The 16423-nt window shown below is 55.1% G+C and overlaps 1 protein-coding gene across 1 annotated transcript; it reads left to right on the top strand.

The window, feature by feature from the left end:
• Positions 1-2244: 2244 nt before the first annotated feature.
• FUK (fucokinase) lies at positions 2245-16356 on the top strand. Its single transcript, XM_008582316.1, has 23 exons — positions 2245-2342; positions 2689-2840; positions 3622-3672; positions 4664-4789; positions 5105-5177; positions 5612-5709; positions 6111-6191; positions 6763-6882; positions 7035-7206; positions 7554-7666; positions 8201-8302; positions 8420-8590; positions 9055-9119; positions 9486-9856; positions 10555-10765; positions 10927-11093; positions 11187-11408; positions 11907-12050; positions 12199-12318; positions 14339-14526; positions 14619-14718; positions 15215-15438; positions 15610-16356. Exons 1-23 carry the CDS (start codon positions 2261-2263, stop codon positions 15694-15696), a joined length of 3240 nt encoding a protein of 1079 aa, XP_008580538.1. The 5' UTR covers positions 2245-2260; the 3' UTR covers positions 15697-16356.
• Positions 16357-16423: the final 67 nt, after the last annotated feature.

The raw sequence follows: 16423 nt of genomic DNA, 5'->3' as shown, positions 1-16423 counted from the left end.
TTAATGTCAGGCTTGAGGGATAGGGTGGTGAGGTTGTTTAAGAGACATTGTAAGGGTGAATCACCCCGGCGGGAGGAGGCAGAAGCTCCCATTCCGAAGAGGATTAGAGAGAGAGAGAGGGTTTAAAAGGAGGATTGGAACGAGCCCTCCAGCTGGATGAGAAGGACAGAACTCAGAGGGCATCCCCAATGAGTCATGCCGTTCCCAGGAGATGGGTTCAAGGATGAACCCAGGAAGGAAGGGGGTGTAGGTCGTCACCTAGACCCTCACTTCCCGGAGGCAAAGATGCCTGGAGCCGGAAGGACCTAGCGTGCTAGGGTTTTGACGGACGGCGGGGGTCCAGGACCTGGTAGGAGAAAGGTTGGAGAGGAGTGAGAGAGAGAGAGAGAGAGAGAGGAATGCGAGGTTCAGCCTCCGGGGCCGGGAACGTGTCAATGCTGGGCTGGGGGAATGTGATTAGGGTGAAGGTTTAAATAATCTACAAGCCTGACAAAAGGAAAAAAGGGGCTTACCTAACGGATGAGCCGGTGGTGGATGAAGGAAGCCAGCGTCGGAGAAAATGGACAAGGGCGGACCATCATTCCCGGGGGGGGGGTTCGTGGAGGGGTCCGAGGAAGTCCGAGGAAGGAGTCCCCTGGCGCAGGGTAAACTCCTCCTGGGTTTCGGCACCAATGAAAGGGCACACGGACCCGAGCTGATAAGACGACAGGACCCGAGCTGACAGTTCGCCAGAGAAGTTCCACTTTATTCAAGGACTGTGTGTATATTTATAGGGAGCTGCGTTTCGGGTTTTGATAAGGGGTGGACGGGCAGTAGCTGATTGGACGGGGCTGGGCAGGAGGTGAGCCTTGACTTGTGACTGGTTGAGGTCTGGCGCCGGCGGGCTTCTACTGCTGAGAAGAACCCGGAAGCGCGCCATATTGCTAGGGAATGCTTTCCCCCTCCCCCTCCGCTTGAGTGCCCATGGTATCCTTACACATACTACTTGATGAAAAAAAAAATTAGGCTATTGAAACGTGCAACAATTTGAATGAATCTCAGAGGCATTATGTTGGATGAAAAGAGCTGATCTCAAAAGATTATATTCCATTTATTTGACTTTGTTTTGTTTTTGGAAGCTGGTTGGTACAGGGATCAAATCCTGGACCTTGGTGTTATTAGCACCACGCTCTAACCAAGTGAGCTAACTGGCCAGCCTTACTTGACTTTTTTTTTTTTTTTTAAAGATGACTGATAAGGAGATCCTAACCCTTGACTTGGTGTTGTCAGCACCACGCTCTCCCAAGTGAGCCAACCAGCCATCCCTATATAGGGATGGCCGGTTTGCTCACTGGCTGAGCGTGGTGCTGACAACACCAAGCCAAGGGTTGAGATCCCCTTACCGGTCATCTTTTAAAAAAAAAAAAAAAGTCAAATAAAGGCCAGCCCATGGCTCATTTGGGACAGTGGGGTACTGATGGCACCAAGATACCGGGTTCAGATCCCTATATAGGGATGGCCGGTTTGCTCACTGGCTGAGCGTGGTGCTGACAACACCAAGCCAAGGGTTGAGATCCCCTTACCGGTCATCTTTTAAAAAAAAAAAAAAAGTCAAATAAAGGCCAGCCCATGGCTCATTTGGGACAGTGGGGTACTGATGGCACCAAGATACCGGGTTCAGATCCCTATATAGGGATGGCCGGTTTGCTCACTGGCTGAGCGTGGTGCTGACAACACCAAGTCAAGGGTTAGGAGATCTCAACCCTTGGCTTGGTGTTGTCAGCACCACGCTCTCCCAAGTGAGCCGACCAGCCATCCCTATATAGGATCCGAACCCGCGGCCTTGGTGTTATCAGCACCGCACTCTACCGAGTGAGCCACGGGCCGGCCCTATTTGACATTTTTGAAAAGACAAAACTATAGCTATGGGGAACAGATCAGTGATTGTCAGGGGTTAGAGGTGGAGGAGGGATAGTATGAGGGAGGTTTTTTGGGGTGCAGATAGTGGTGGGGGCCACAAGAATCTATTCATGTGTTAGAAATCATAGAACTGTATATGAAAAGGAATCACCAAAAAAAGAAAGAAAAAGAAAATGATAGGAGCTGGCTCGTTAGCTTACTTGGTGAAGGGTTCAGATCCCTGTACTGACCAGCCACCAAAAAAACCAAACCAAAACAAACAAACAAAAAAACAACGGAATAAATTTTAGTATGTGATAATTTAAAAAATATTCACACACACCCATATTGCTGCCTCAGGAAGCCCCTCTACTTGGCCAGAATGGAACAGCTGAAGGGTGTTGACTGGACAGTCATCATCCTGACATGCCAGTACAAGGACTGTGTCCAGGTCTTTCAGAGAGGTAGGTGATTCCCCCTCACCCCCTTGGCCCTAATGTAGGAACAACCCCCATCTCCTCACCCCCTGCTATATCCCTAGCCAGGTAGACCTGGGTTCAAACCCAGATCCCACTTCTTCCTGGCCGTATGACCTCACACACGTCATGTCATTTCCTTGCACCTCAGTTTTCTCATCTGTAAGATGGGAATAATAGTACTTACCTCACAGAGTTGGATAAAGATCCACTTACTACTTGAAAAGCTTCCAAGTTGAAGAAGATAAAAGAATGACTCTCGGTAGGCTTGCTCAGGTGCTTTCAACCAGGGCAGGGAGGCTGGGGCAGGTGCCAGCATATGCTCTGACCACAGAGCTGGAAGTGCGGCAGAAGCGTGAGCAGATCCCCACCGGGACACTGTTACTGGCTGTGGAGGACCCTGAGACGCGTGTGGGCAGCGGAGGAGCCACCCTCAATGCCCTGCTGGTGGCTGCTGAACACCTGAGTGCCCGGGCAGGCTTCACTGTGAGTGCTCAGAAGGGCCACCCCCCTGGCCTATGTCCCTGTCAGAACTAGATAGTTTCCAGGATCCCCAGTTCTTCTGGCTCCATTACCCTGGCCAGTTCAGCATTTGGCTTCAGTTTTTATATCTGCAGATTGAGCAGATGCATCTCTGCCTTGCCATCCAGGTGAGGGCAGAAGGCAGGGCCAGCTTTTGTATTGTTTTTAGAAACTCGGAGCCAATTATTGGAAAGTGAGGCTTTCTGACTTCTCTTGAAAAGTTCGAAGATCTTGCTATACTGTGCTGTCCTTCCCACATGGCATCCGTTCACTGGACTGAGATGCAGCCACCCTCTTGGGCAGGGTGTGTGAGTTAGTGTACCCACTGGGCCCATGTTCTATGCACGCCAGCCACTTCACTCAGTCCCCTTGCCTGTGTAGCACCTAGGCATAGAGAGTGAGGGTGTCGCAGGCATGGACGTGCTCTGGTGATGGAGCTGGCACTGGCAGGGGAGGGGACACTGTGTGGTTGCCATGGAGCCATCTTCCCCCAGTCACGCAGCCAGCCCGAGTTGTTGCCTGCAGCCTCTGCTCAAAACAAGGAGCAGAGAGGTGTCCCAGGTTGGGGGCTGCTGGGCTGTCTGATCCAGGAGGAGCCAGGGCTGCCCCTTCTTGACCTTGCCCCCTTGTCCCTTTGGTACCTGAGTGGATTTTTGTTGGGGTCTCTCCCTGGACAAGAGAGTGACATCATCTGGGTACCATCTGCCTGAGGCCTCTGTCAACAGAGCTGTCCTGCTTCTGACAGGTGGTCACATCTGATGTCCTGCACTCGGCCTGGATCCTCATTCTGCACTTGGTAAGTGGAACTCAGGGCAGGAGCCATGCGGAAGGCTGGAACCCCAATTCTCAGGGTTGGGCGGGACTTTGGGGGTGTTCTACCAGTTTGTGTGTGGAAGGTGTTCATTGTGCAAATCCAGAAGAATCAGAATCAATCCAACTGTCCAAAAATTGGAAACTGGCTAAATATATACAGCATTTCTTACAGTTGGATTATTAGATGGATTAAAAGGTCCATCTAAATCTGTGCATTGACCTGGAACAAGACTTCGCAGCTCTGTAACCTTGGGCAAGTCAGTTGACCCTGGCTAGGCCTCAGTTTCCTCATCTGTAAAATGGGTATGGGAACAGTTCTTACTTGATGTGGATGTGGATGTGCTGAGATGATCCATCTAAATGCTTAAAACAGCCCCGACTCATTCTAAGTCCTGAGTGAATGTATTTTCACTGTTAAGTGAAAAAGACCAACTACAGAAGTTTGTATAGAATGATCTCAGTTTTTTAATCGGAATTGTAATTGAGATAATTGTAGATCCACATGCAAGAAGTAATAGAGAATCCTTTGGGGCCTTTGCCCAGATTCCTCCAATGGTAACGTTTTTCAAAAGTATAGTACAATATCAGAGCCAGGATAGTGACATTGGTATAATCACCAGCCTTATTTCTCCAGTTTTACTTGTACTCATTTGAGTGTGTGTGTGCGTGCACGTGTTAAGTTCTGTTGTCTCCACCTTTTCAGAATGATTTCATTTTTGTAAAAAAAAAAAAAAATTAAAGAATGTCAAATAAAAGTCTGATAGGACATACTTCAAAATGAGGGCAATAGTATCTTCGAGGGATTGTTTTTCTTTTTACATATCTGCATTTTCTAATTTTTTACGATAATTATGTTAATGAAGACACTTTTTATAAGTCCTGTACTTGATGGCTTTCACCCTTGCAGAACTGGTGAGGTGTCCCCAGGCTCTCTGCCCCAAGGACTCTCTGACCAGTCCCTGCTCCCACTCCAGGGCCGAGACTTCCCCTTCGATGACTGTGGCCGGGCCTTCACCTGCCTCCCTGTGGAGACCCCCCAGGCCCCAGTGGAGGCCTCGGTCTGCAACCTGGACTGCTTGCTGGATATCATGACCCATCGGGTGAGGCCGGGTGGTGGCCCGTGAGGCCTCGTCCCACACAGAGCAACTTCTCTCCCCCTGCACCACCAGCTATAGTCTGTGCTGGCTCAGATGGGGGACCCCAGGAAGTATGGGTTTTGGGGGTGCCTAGAGTTAGTTAGAGCTCCAAGACATTAGCATTGGTCACATCAGGGGAAGGTGTGTATGTGGCCCCAGGTCAGGTCTTGGGAGTCCCCTGTTACTTCAGCAGCAGAGTCCCTGCAGGCCAAGACTGGGCTGTGTGGGAGCAGAGGCAGGGCCAGGCCTCCAGATCATTCTCTCTTTCTCCCCTTGCAGTTGGGCCTGGGCTCCCCACCAGGTGTGTGGGTCTGCAGCACCGACATGCTGTTGTCTGTTCCTCCAAATCCCGGTGAGCCTGAGACAGCCTGGGAGCACCTTCCCTCACCACAGCTAGAAGCCGACCCTGCTTTTCTAGGCCCCGTCTCTGGGCTTCCCCACTGCCCTATTCAGAAGGGAAGCTGTAGGGCGTGGAGGATGAAGCACAGACCAAGAGGCAGTACTTGTGTCTTTATGGCATATGTCCCCTGCTGGGCCTCAGTCTGCCTGTCTGTAGAATGGACATTACCAACACTGCCCCTTTTGTCCCTCAGGGCTTTGCGGGAGAACTTTGGGAGAGGAGGGGTTGTCCTTCTTCCAGAGAGATGTCCATTTGGGTTTGGAAACCCTATTTCTCTTTCAGAGGTACCCAGTTGCCCCAGCCTTGGGCTCTTGCGTCCTCTTGGCTGGGGACTCTGTGGCTTGGGTTGGGGCCCCTGGGAGCCTCCTGACTGCCCTATCCCACAGGGATCAGCTGGGATGGCTTCCGGGGAGCCAGAGTGGTCGCCCTTCCAGGGAGCCCGGCCTATGCTCTGAATCACGGCGTCTACCTCACTGACTCCCAGGTAGTGCTCCTGGGGCAGCTGAGCCGGCCTGGGGCAGGTGGCCTTCTAGTCCTGGGCTCTAGGCAACCTCTCTTCCTGGGTTCTTAGCATGGTCTTGGGTCTCAGGTGTTTCCTCTGTGGCAACAGCTCTGATGCTCACTGTTTTGTCACAAATTCATTTCACATTGACTGCCTCCCAGGCTCTGCACTTGAACGGAGGCTGCAAAGACGTTCAAAGCCTGCCTTTACCATCACGGAGCGATCTCAGGCACTTGTGTCCCCATGAGGATGCAGGGACCTGCAGACTTGTGTCCTAAGTTTGCATCCCAAGTTTTCATTTGGAGAACATGCTTGCAGACACCTGCAGCTGTGTCCTCTGGGTTCTCTTGCTCTCTTCCCTAACCCTGTTCTTCCCCCAACAGGGCTTAGTTTTGGACATTTACTACCAGGGCACTGAGGCAGAGATACGACGATGTGTCGGGCCTGATGGGCACGTGCCACTGGTAAGCTGCTGGGCCTGGGTTGGGGACCTTATGGGACAAGGAGGGAGGGTTTGCCTTCCTTCCCAGGGTAGAGCCCCATTCCTTCTAGAAGATTCCAGGAAGACTAGAACCAGAATCCGAGGAAGATCTGGAACTGGCATTCAGGGGAGCAGGTGGAGCCAGAATTTGAGGAACGGGTAGCCTTCAATTCAGGTTCTTGCCCTGAACTGGAAAGCCCAGGCCAGGGTGTGATCAGGTCAGGGAATGCAGCTGGGAAGAGGTCTAGGAGCAGACTTGGGGGATGCTTCCAGAATGAAGGGCAAGGATAGGAGTGGTAGGGGAAGTTCTGGGACTAGACCATGGGGAACATGGAGAACTGGGTTCTGGAGGAGGCCTGAAAGTTGAAGGTGGTCCCAGGAAGGTTCCTGGGTGAACCCAGCCTAAAGCTTGGGTGCTGGAGTGGCACAAAAGACGGAGGTCCCTGCCTGGATGGCACCCGGCCTCGCTTGGCCCATCTGCATGTGTGCTCCCTGACTCGTGCCTGGGCCTGGCCCAGGGTCCCCCCACCTGACCCTTTTGGGGGCCCCTCCAGGTCTCCGGGGTTGTCTTCTTCTCTGTGGAGACTGCTGAGCACCTCCTGGCCACCCATGTGAGCCCACCTTTGGATGCCTGCACCTACATGGGCTTGGACTCTGGAGCCCGGCCTGTCCAGGTGACTGGGGGAGAGGATCTGTGTGACCTCAGGCCAGCCCCTTCCCCTCTCTGGGTCAGAGTCTGTGCAGATGGGACTGCCCCAGTTCAGCCTCGGAACTGCGGAGCCCAACCCCTGCCCTGCAATAGCTGTGTGTCTTACCCTCGCCCCAGCTGTCTCTGTTTTTCGACATCCTGCTCTGCATGGCTCAGAATGTGAGCAAGGAGGACTTCCTGATGGGGCAGCCCCCGGAGTTGGGGGGAGGTGACGACGGAGCAGCAGGTTACCTGCAGGGCGCCCGGGCCCAGCTGTGGAGGGAGCTTCGCGATCAACCCCTCACTGTGGGTGGGTACCTCCTCTCGGCTCTCGGGTGGGGAGAACATGGGAGCGAGGACCCCCAGAATGAGGCTGTCCCCTCATTCTGAACAGTGACCCTTTCCTGAGCCAGAGCCCTCCCACTGAGACAACTCTCTTCCTCATTCTCGGGCTCCAGGCCCAGTCCACCCACTTTCTAGCTGTGTGACTTTGGGCAGGTTGCTGACCTCTGACCTAGGCTCTCCCGTTGGCCCCATGGACTCACTGCCATGCCTGCCCCCTAGTGCCTGATGAGTGTATGTCTGCTGGCAGGAGGCCTGGCTGGCACCTGAGCCACAGTGGGCATGGGGTTGGGGTCAGTACTTGTGTCATTACAGCATATGTCCCTGACGGCAGCTACACCTACATGACCTCCTCAGCCAGTGAGTTCCTGCAAAGCCTCACACTCCCTGGGGCCCCTGAGGCCCAGATTATACACTCCCAGGTGGAGGTGAGACCTGCTTGCCCCTCAGAGGTGCCTGGGGTCAGGTGGGGTATGGGCTCCAGGGCGGGGAATAGCCCATTCTTGGAACAGTTCACCTACAAGTGTAGATGTTATCTCCATTGTACACATGAAGCGCTGGTGGCTCAGAGAGACTAAGTAAGTTGCCTAAGGCCACAGGGCCAGTAAGTGACCAAGTCAGGATTCTACACCAAGGTCTACCTGATTGAGAAGCTAAAGAAGACCATTCTGCGGGGTCTGCTTGGGGAGACAGGCATGTTGGAAGTGATGGCCCTGGGTTGGTGTGATGGTGCTGAGGAAAGGGCAGGTAGAGTTCTGAGGTGGCCCCCAGGGTGGCTGGTGTGGAGGTAGCTGGCCAGGTGGGATGGGAGTAGGCCTCAGGCTGGGGCCAGGGCAGGTGCAGAGGAATCCGGCTGGCTGAAGGGCATGGGGAACAGCAGGCCTTGGCACTCCACGCCCACATGCTATGGAGGGAATCAGGGCAGGCCCCGGCCCTCATGCCCTTCTTCCCTGGCTTCATAGGAACTGCAGCTCCTGGGGGCTGGGAGCTCCGTGATCAGCTGCCTGCTGGAAGGCCCCATCCGACTGGATCCTGGGAGTGTCCTGCAGCACTGCCACCTGCGGGTGAGGCCTGAGAGCCTGGGCAGAGGGAGGGCCAGGGTGGCCAGCGTCCTGCGTTTCTTGGGGGTGCTGGTGCCTGGATGCCTGCCTACCCAGGATTCCTGCCCTCTCCCCCACCAGGGCCCCATCCATATTGGCTCTGGCTGCTTCGTGAGTGGCCTGGATACAGCCCAGTCCAAGGCACTGCATGGTCTGGAGCTGCGTGACCTCGTTTTGCAGGGACACCACATGCGGCTGCATGGCTCCCTGGGGCGTGCCTTCACGCTCACTGGCCGTCTGGACAGCTGGGAGGTGGGAGCCTGACCTACCTCCCCTACCCTCATCTTCAAGCTTTGGGGAGCCCACCCCACCACAGGGCTCTCTGAGCATGGTTCTGAGGGATGGGCTGTGGGAGGGTTGGCTAGCAGTCTCTACAGGCCTTTCCCTCCCTCCTCGCATTTGCTCAGTGAGGTGGGCTGGGTGGGGATTTTATCCCCATTTTATAGGCTGAGTTTCAGAGAGGGCAGTGACCCACCTCAGGCCACAGAGCCAGTTAGGGTGGATCAGGCCTGGAACCCAGAATTCTACTCCAGCTCCCAGGCACCTGGACAGGAGCGCTGAGGCTCCAGGCTTAATGTAGTGTCTCAGAACTTGCCCCAGTGTGTGCCTGTCTCTCTGCCGATCCCCACTTGAGCAGCTCCTGGCCCTCTGGCATTGTGTCCCTAACCCCTTCCCATGACCCCTGCAGCCCTGACTGCTTCCTCCTCTTCCTCTAGAGACAGGGGGCAGGCACGTATCTCAACATGTCCTGGAGTGACTTCTTCAAGAAGACAGGCATTCGGTGAGGTTGATGGCTTGACAGGTGTCTGTGGGCCTTGGCAGCCAGGGTGGCTGCTGCTTCAAGGCTCCTCCCTCCCCTGCCCCAGCAGCACCGGGACCCCCTTACTGTCCCACTGGGCCTTGGGTTTGATTCTCTCTAGCACTTTCCACCTGGGCAACTCCAAATCTCTGGCTGTTCTCAGATTTGTGATTTTGTTCAGTGGCCTGAGAAAGGGGGCAGGGCAGCTCAGCCTCCCTCCCCGAGTTGCCCACTTGTACTACCTCCGCAGGAGTGTGTCCTGTCCACATGAATTGACAGGCAAGGCAGGGCTTGGGGAGGAGGCAGGAGCCTTTGTCCCTTCTGCTAATGTGCCCTCTCCCCACCTAGAGACTGGGACCTGTGGGACCCAGACACGCTCCCCGCAGAGCGCTGCCTTCTCACTGCCCGCCTCTTTCCTGTGCTCCATCCCTCGAGGGCTCCGGGGCCCCGGGACATGCTGTGGATGCTGGACCCACAGGAGGCAGGGGGCGAGGCCCTGCGGGCCTGGAGAGCCTCCTGGCGCCTGTCCTGGGAGCAGCTGCAGCCATGCCTGGACCGGGCTGCCACACTGGCTTCCCGCCGGGACTTGTTCTTCCGCCAGGCCCTGTACAAGGCGCGGCATGTGCTGGAGGCCCGGCAGGACCTCAGCCTGCGCCCACTGACCTGGGCCGCTGTCCACGAGGGCTGTCCTGGTCCCCTGCTGGCCACACTGGACCAGGGTGAGTGTGCTTAGGCATTAGTGCCAGGGCCACCTGCCCTACCTGCCTTCTGCTCTGGAACCTGAGGGGCCTAGGGAGTCACGAAACTCTCAAGCTGGGGAGAGACATGCTAGAGTTTACTTCTAGGTTTCTGGACAGCTTCATACTGTCAGTGGGGAGTTGGTCAGAGATCGAGGCCTGGTACTAAGTCTCTGGATCCTGTGAGCATCGGCAAACCCTGCATGTTCTGTCCTGGGTGCCAGGATGTGGGTGCAGAGCTCCAGCAGAGCCCCTAGGAGATGTGGCCACCTCTCCCTGAAGTCCTGGGCACACTGCTTGTGGGTGCAGAGCTGTAGCCTTGTAAGCAGTACCTCATGAGTGGTCCCAGGGACTGTGGGACATTATCCTCATTTAGATCACTTACCACAGACACACAAGAGCTGAGACTTGGACCCAGGTGGTTTGTTCCCAGAGTCTGAGCTCTTAGCCACTATAGGCATCCTTGGGGTGGTGAAGGGGCACATTTGGGCTGCACTTGAAGGATGAGAACTTTGCCAGGCAGGGAGGGAGTGGAGGTGCATTTACAGGCATGGTAAGCTTGGGCAAAAGCCAGGAGGCATGTGTGGTCTGGAGTGTTTGGGGACTGTTGAGTAGTCTCTGGGGCAGAGGGTGTTGGGGGCAGGCCCCCTCTCCTGCCACTCCTACTCCTGGTCCCTCAGTTGCAGCTAGGGCAGGGGACCCTGGTGTGGCAGCACGAGCACTGGCCTGTGTGGCGGATGTGCTGGGCTGCATGGCAGAGGGCCATGGAGGCTTACGGAGTGGGCCAGCTGCCAACCCAGAGTGGACGCGGCCCTTCATGTACCTGGAGTGTGGAGATCTGACGAGAGGTGTGGAGGCGCTCGCCCAGGAGAGGGACAAGTGGCTGAGCAGGTGGGTGCTAATAGAAGTCAGATTCCTTTGAGAAGCCCCCAGCTATCCAGGGAAGTGGTCCCTGATGGTGGGGTCACCCAGGGCAGTCAGGTCCCCAAACCTAGGCAATCTGCCTCCACCTTAGAGCTGCATGCTGCCATCTTTCCCTTTCCTCTTGGCAGGCCAGCCTTGCTAGTGCGAGCTGCCCGCCACTATGAGGGGGCTGGGCAGATCCTGATCCGCCAGGCTGTAATGTCAGCGCAAAACTTTGTGTCCATGGAGCGGGTGGAGCTGCCAGCGCCTGGGCAGTGGGTAGTAGCTGATTGCCCGGCCCGTGTGGATTTCTCGGGTGAGCCCCTCATGGGAGCAGAGGTGAGGGTAGCTGCCCTGGAGCCAGGCTGGCAGCCCCTGTGACCTGCTTGTTTTTGCTGAACTGCTACAGGGGGCTGGAGTGACACACCACCCCTTGCCTATGAGCTTGGTGGGGCTGTGCTGGGTCTGGCTGTGCGAGTGGATGGCCGCCGGCCCATCGGGGCCAGAGCACGCCGCCTCCTGGAGCCTGAGCTGTGGCTGGCGATAGGGCCTCGGCAGGATGAGATGGCCACAAAGATAGTGTGCCGGAGCCTGGAGGACATGCAGGACTACTGCCAGCCCCATGCCCCAGGTCAGAGCACCCCAGGATATCTGCAGGGCTGGCGATAGGGCCTCGGCAGGATGAGATGGCCACAAAGATAGTGTGCCGGAGCCTGGAGGACCTGCAGGACTACTGCCAGCCCCATGCCCCAGGTCAGAGCACCCCAGGATATCTGCAGGGAGGATGGCACACACAACCAGCTGGAATATGGGGGCAGAACAGAGAGCCCTCCACTGAGGACTTCACTGGGGCCTGGCCTGAGGGCTACCTGTCTGGTTGAGGAGCCCTGAGGGAAAGAGAGGGCCAGAAGTCACCCTGCCTAGGCACATGTAGGCAGAGGAAGTAGAGATGACACATTTGCCCATGTTGGAAGCCCAGAGGCCCTTTTGTGGCTTGGGGATGGGGCCTGCACTGCTGCTGGGCTTTTGTCCCAAATGATCAGTCCCTCACTGGGCTGGGAAATGGGGCAGGGGAATGTCTGATGTCCTTGGAGATCAAATTCCTTGCTGTGTGCCTGTCCCCTTGCAGGGGCCCTGCTGAAGGCGGCCTTCATCTGTGCTGGGATCGTGGATATCCGCTCCAAACTCCTGCTGAGTGAGCAGCTGCTGTGCACCTTTGGGGGCGGTTTTGAGCTGCACACCTGGTCTGAATTGCCTCATGGTTCTGGCCTTGGTGAGTAGGCCCTGTCCCCTGCTATCTACCTAATGTCACAGCTCTCCAGCTTTGCCTGCGATCCCCCTCCCCAGGGGGTGGAACAGGGAGTGGGACAGGGCTGGGCAGAGGCATTTCATGCCTGGTATTCCTCCTCCACACCCTGCAGGCACCAGCAGCATCCTGGCAGGTGCCGCCCTGGCCGCCTTGCAACGGGCTGCGGGCTGGGTGGTGGGCACAGAAGCCCTGATCCACGCAGTTTTGCACCTGGAGCAGGTGCTCACCACAGGTATGGGACTGCCCCAGGGCAGGGGCCTGTGGGGGATACCCTGGATTTGCATGGGATTGGCCAACAGCCACATAACTGTGCTGCTCTTTAAAATGGTTATAGTTGGGCCGGCCTGTGGCTCACTCGGTAGAGTGCGGAGCTGATAAAATGGTTATAGTTTCCTTCTTCTTGCTTTGACCTCTGGTGATTTTCAACTTGAAATGTTCTATCTTAAAGGAGCTGATGTTTTATTATTTTTATTTATTTATTTTTTTAAAGATGACCGGTAAGGGGATCTTAACCCTTAACTTGGTGTTGTCAGCACCACGCTCAGCCAGTGAGCAAACCGGCCATCCCTATATGGGATCCGAACCTGGGGCCTTGGTGTTATCAACACCGCACTCTCCCGAGTGAGCCACGGGCCGGCCCTAATTTTTTTTTTTTCCTTTTTGTCTTTTTTTACTGACCGGTAACGGGATCGCAACCCTCGGTGTCGCGCCTGTACTGGGGACCGGCAACGGGATTGCAACCCTCAGTGTTGCGCCCGCACCGTGCTCAGACAGTGAGCGGGAACCGGTCTCCACATGGGATCCGAACCCTCGGCGGGAGTGCCGCCTTGCTCCCAAGTGGTGCACTCTCCAGTGCGCCACCGGGCTGGCCCAGAGCTGATGTTTTATGAGCACCTACAGATTCTGTGCTGTACCTTTCATGTTTGTTAGGTACCTGTGGGTACCCGATGCTGATCTTCATGATTCTGCCCCCATGCAGGGCTGTCCCTTGCACAGGGCTGGGCAGAGCTGGTTTGGACCTTCGGCCTGCCCTTCTGGTGACTTGCCCCTCCCCTGGGCTATGATCGTCTGTGCCTTCACTCCCTCCCTGGCCATATGGTTGGGGTGGTGAGGGCCCAGCAATGGCTATGATCAAATGGAATGTTACTAGCGCTAGGTTTCTCTCTCCTCCTGGCCACTGTGGCTCCCTGGAATCCATGCACAACTCTGGAAGGAAACTGCTGCAGAGATGTACAGATGCCTGATTATGGTGTCTTTTCCTGTAACTTTCCAGCCCAGCCCCCTCCTTTCATTGTAATTACTCATATCCCATGATAGGTAGCATTAGCAAAAGGGGCAGATGGGGAAAGCTTTTTTAGTTTTCTTTTGAGGTGTACCATTCAAGTTCTTCATTTGGTCAACTGACAACTATTTATTGAGAATTCACTCTGTGTTGGGCCCTGGGGATAAAATGAGCAAAACCAGGGTCCTTGCCCTCAAAAGTCATATGGTCTATTGAAGATGGACATTGATCAGTAGCCACTCAAATGAATGTATAATTACAAATTGTGTCATGGGCTCTGAGGCAGAGGGGCACAATTAAGGAGTCCCTGGCATTTTGGATGCTACACTACCATCATGTTTTGGCTGTAAAGTTTCACATGCCTCCTGCTATTTGCATTTTATATTTTAAATCCTTGCAGGCCCTTTTCTGAATATCAAGGGCCTGTCCCAGCTCAGATTTTGTCATTTTTACATAGCTTCTAGGGGAAAAAAGATCCATGTTTCAGTACTAAAGAAAGAAGTAAACAAGCTCTTTCAAGTTAGAGAAGAGAAAAATAAGATGCTGAAAAGCTTATTTCCAACATAAGCATTCTATCAAAAAACGGGGTGCAGCGGGACTGTTAGGCTACAGGGAGAGGACTGTGTCACCTCTCCCCTGGCTTAAACTCCCCTAGGAGAGGGAGAGGTCAGTATAAAATTATTATCCTTCAGTGTTGTTTATATCCATTCCATTACACATTAGGTCTACAATGAAACTCAGGCCTTGAGAATTCCAAGCTTGGCCCAGAGTGAAGCCCGTTCCCTTGCTGGGATTGTTCTCCTCCCAGGTCTCGGGGCAGAAGCTGCATAGCTCACCTGTCTCAGCTGGAGTTGGGGGAAGCTGTCTTCCCATGCTGGTCCCAGCCAGGAGTGCAGGACCAGGAGCCTGGGCTGGGAGAGTGAAGTGGGGCCAGATAGGCTCCAACAGTGACAGGGCCCTGGGTTCACAGGAGGTGGCTGGCAAGACCAAGTGGGTGGCCTAATGCCTGGCATCAAGGTGGGGCGCTCCCGGGCTCAGCTGCCACTGAAGGTGGAGGTGGAAGGGATCATTGTGCCTGAGGGCTTTGTTCAGAAGCTCAATGACCACCTGCTCCTGGTATACACTGGCAAGACCCGTCTGGCTCGGAATCTGCTGCAGGTGAGCAGGTTCCCAGCCCCTGAACAAGGAGGGGAGACAGATGGCTCAGCTGGGCCCACATCCGCATTGCACCTCTCCTGTTGCATCTGCAGGAAGTGTTGAGGAACTGGTATGCCCGGCTGCCTGCTGTGGTGCAGAACGCCCGCAGGCTGGTGCAGCAAACCGAGGAGTGTGCCGAAGCCTTCCGCCAAGGTGTGGTGCTTCTTCCAGGGCATCAGGAGCGAGTGCTTTCTTGCTTGTCAGTCTTAGAGGCCAAGGGGCCTTTCTAGGCTTGGCACAGGCCCCAGCCGTGAGGCCCCTGGGAACAGAAGCCTACTGTCTGTCCTCTCCAGGGTTTCACATTTAGGTGGGAGCCTTGTATCAGGACAAAACTTGTATAATGGGAAAGAACCTCCAGCCCCACCTACCAAGAAGCAGGTGGGACCCCATAGCTGAGTTCCAGGGAAGTCAGAGCTGAGCAGGGCTCCAGGCGTGTGGAACACAGTTTGCTGAGTTCTGACTGCCAGGAACCATGTCAGTTGCTTTATGCACATCAGTCCTCCAAGTGGGCTTTATCCCTCCTCTTTCCAGCCAGCATTGGAACCAGGTTCTCAATCATGACACTGGTTAAGTAGTGCCTCAGTCTACAAATGGTGTTGCTGAGTGTCTTGGCTCAGGCATGCCACTTCCTTCTCTGCCCCCACCCCAGGAAGCCTGCCTCTGCTAGGCCAGTGCCTGACCTCGTATTGGGAGCAAAAGAAGCTCATGGCTCCAGGCTGTGAGCCCCTGGCTGTGCGACATATGATGGATGTCCTGGCCCCCCATGTGCATGGCCAGAGCCTGGCAGGGGCAGGCGGTGGGGGCTTTCTCTATCTGTTGACCAAGGAGCCACGACAAAAGGAGGCTCTGGAGGCTGTGCTGGCCAAGACCAAGGTACCTGATGGTGTTGGGGTTGGTACCTGGTGGGGACAAGAGAACTCACTGTGGCCTACTGGCTAAATAGAGGCTATGTCTGCAAGTCTCCCTAGCCCTGCAGCCTCATTCCAGCCACAACAAGGCCTGAGATTTGCCTAGGTCCCTCTAAACACCTCATATCCTGTCCAGGGCCTTGGGAATCACAGCATCCACCTGGTAGAAGTGGACACTCAGGGCCTGAGCCTGAAGCTGCTGGGGAGTGAGGCCGCAATCTGATGCCCATTCTCATGAGGCTGGTCCCTCTCTGCAAGAGGAGAAAACCTGGAGCTCCAGGACCCCTCCCTTCCTTCCCGGACGGGCACTCTCAGTCACCTACTCCCCACTCACCTCTGCAAATCTGCTCCTGAAGGAAGGAGATGTGAGCAAGATTTGGGCAAGCAGAGACATTGCTTGGGAACAGGACTGTGACCTCCTAACAGCAACCTAGGAATAGCCTCTGTTCCATCTGGACTTAAGAAGGTCCTCAGCTCAGTGTCCCATGTGGCCTCTATAAATCTCATGGCCCACTTTGGGCCTTGGCCTTCTCACTTTCCACTAGGGCTGGTTGGAACGGATGACAACCAGACTTACCATATGGCTGAGGGCCCTTGGTGAGTCTGACCCTGGAGAGGCCCTTTGAGGCATTTCCTGTGGCCTTCCTTAGAGTTGTAGAGACTTCATGCTCAACCCTCATTCCTCAGATCTCTTGGGGGAGTGGGAGTGAGGGTAGGGGTCCATTCCCAAGTCTGTGGCAGTGAGCCAGTGTGGTCCTGGTGCCAAGTCACTGCCAACCTGGGCCTTAACCAGCAACACTAGACTGTGCCAACTGACTCAGTGCCTGTGGGCAATGGGTTCTCAGTACTGTGACATTCTTGGAATAAATTCACTGTCCTTCAAGGTTGTCCTCATAAAGTTCTCTTTTGTTCCTGCTGGGAGCAATTCCTACTTCCCCTGAGATGACCCA

The sequence above is a fragment of the Galeopterus variegatus genome, unplaced genomic scaffold, assembly GCF_000696425.1.
Source record: "Galeopterus variegatus unplaced genomic scaffold, G_variegatus-3.0.2 Scaffold2565, whole genome shotgun sequence".
Taxonomy (NCBI): Eukaryota; Metazoa; Chordata; class Mammalia; order Dermoptera; family Cynocephalidae; genus Galeopterus; species Galeopterus variegatus.
This window is presented reverse-complemented; position numbering and strand designations above follow the sequence as displayed.

Bases quoted from the DNA above. Each gene is read 5' to 3' on its own strand.
- FUK (XM_008582316.1), top strand. From the start codon at position 2,261: ATGGAACAGCTGAAGGGTGTTGACTGGACAGTCATCATCCTGACATGC. The intron at 9,120-9,485 runs GTGAGGTTGATG...CTCCCCACCTAG, and splicing joins TTCAAGAAGACAGGCATTCG to AGACTGGGACCTGTGGGACC. The intron at 9,857-10,554 runs GTGAGTGTGCTT...CTGGTCCCTCAG, and splicing joins GCTGGCCACACTGGACCAGG to TTGCAGCTAGGGCAGGGGAC.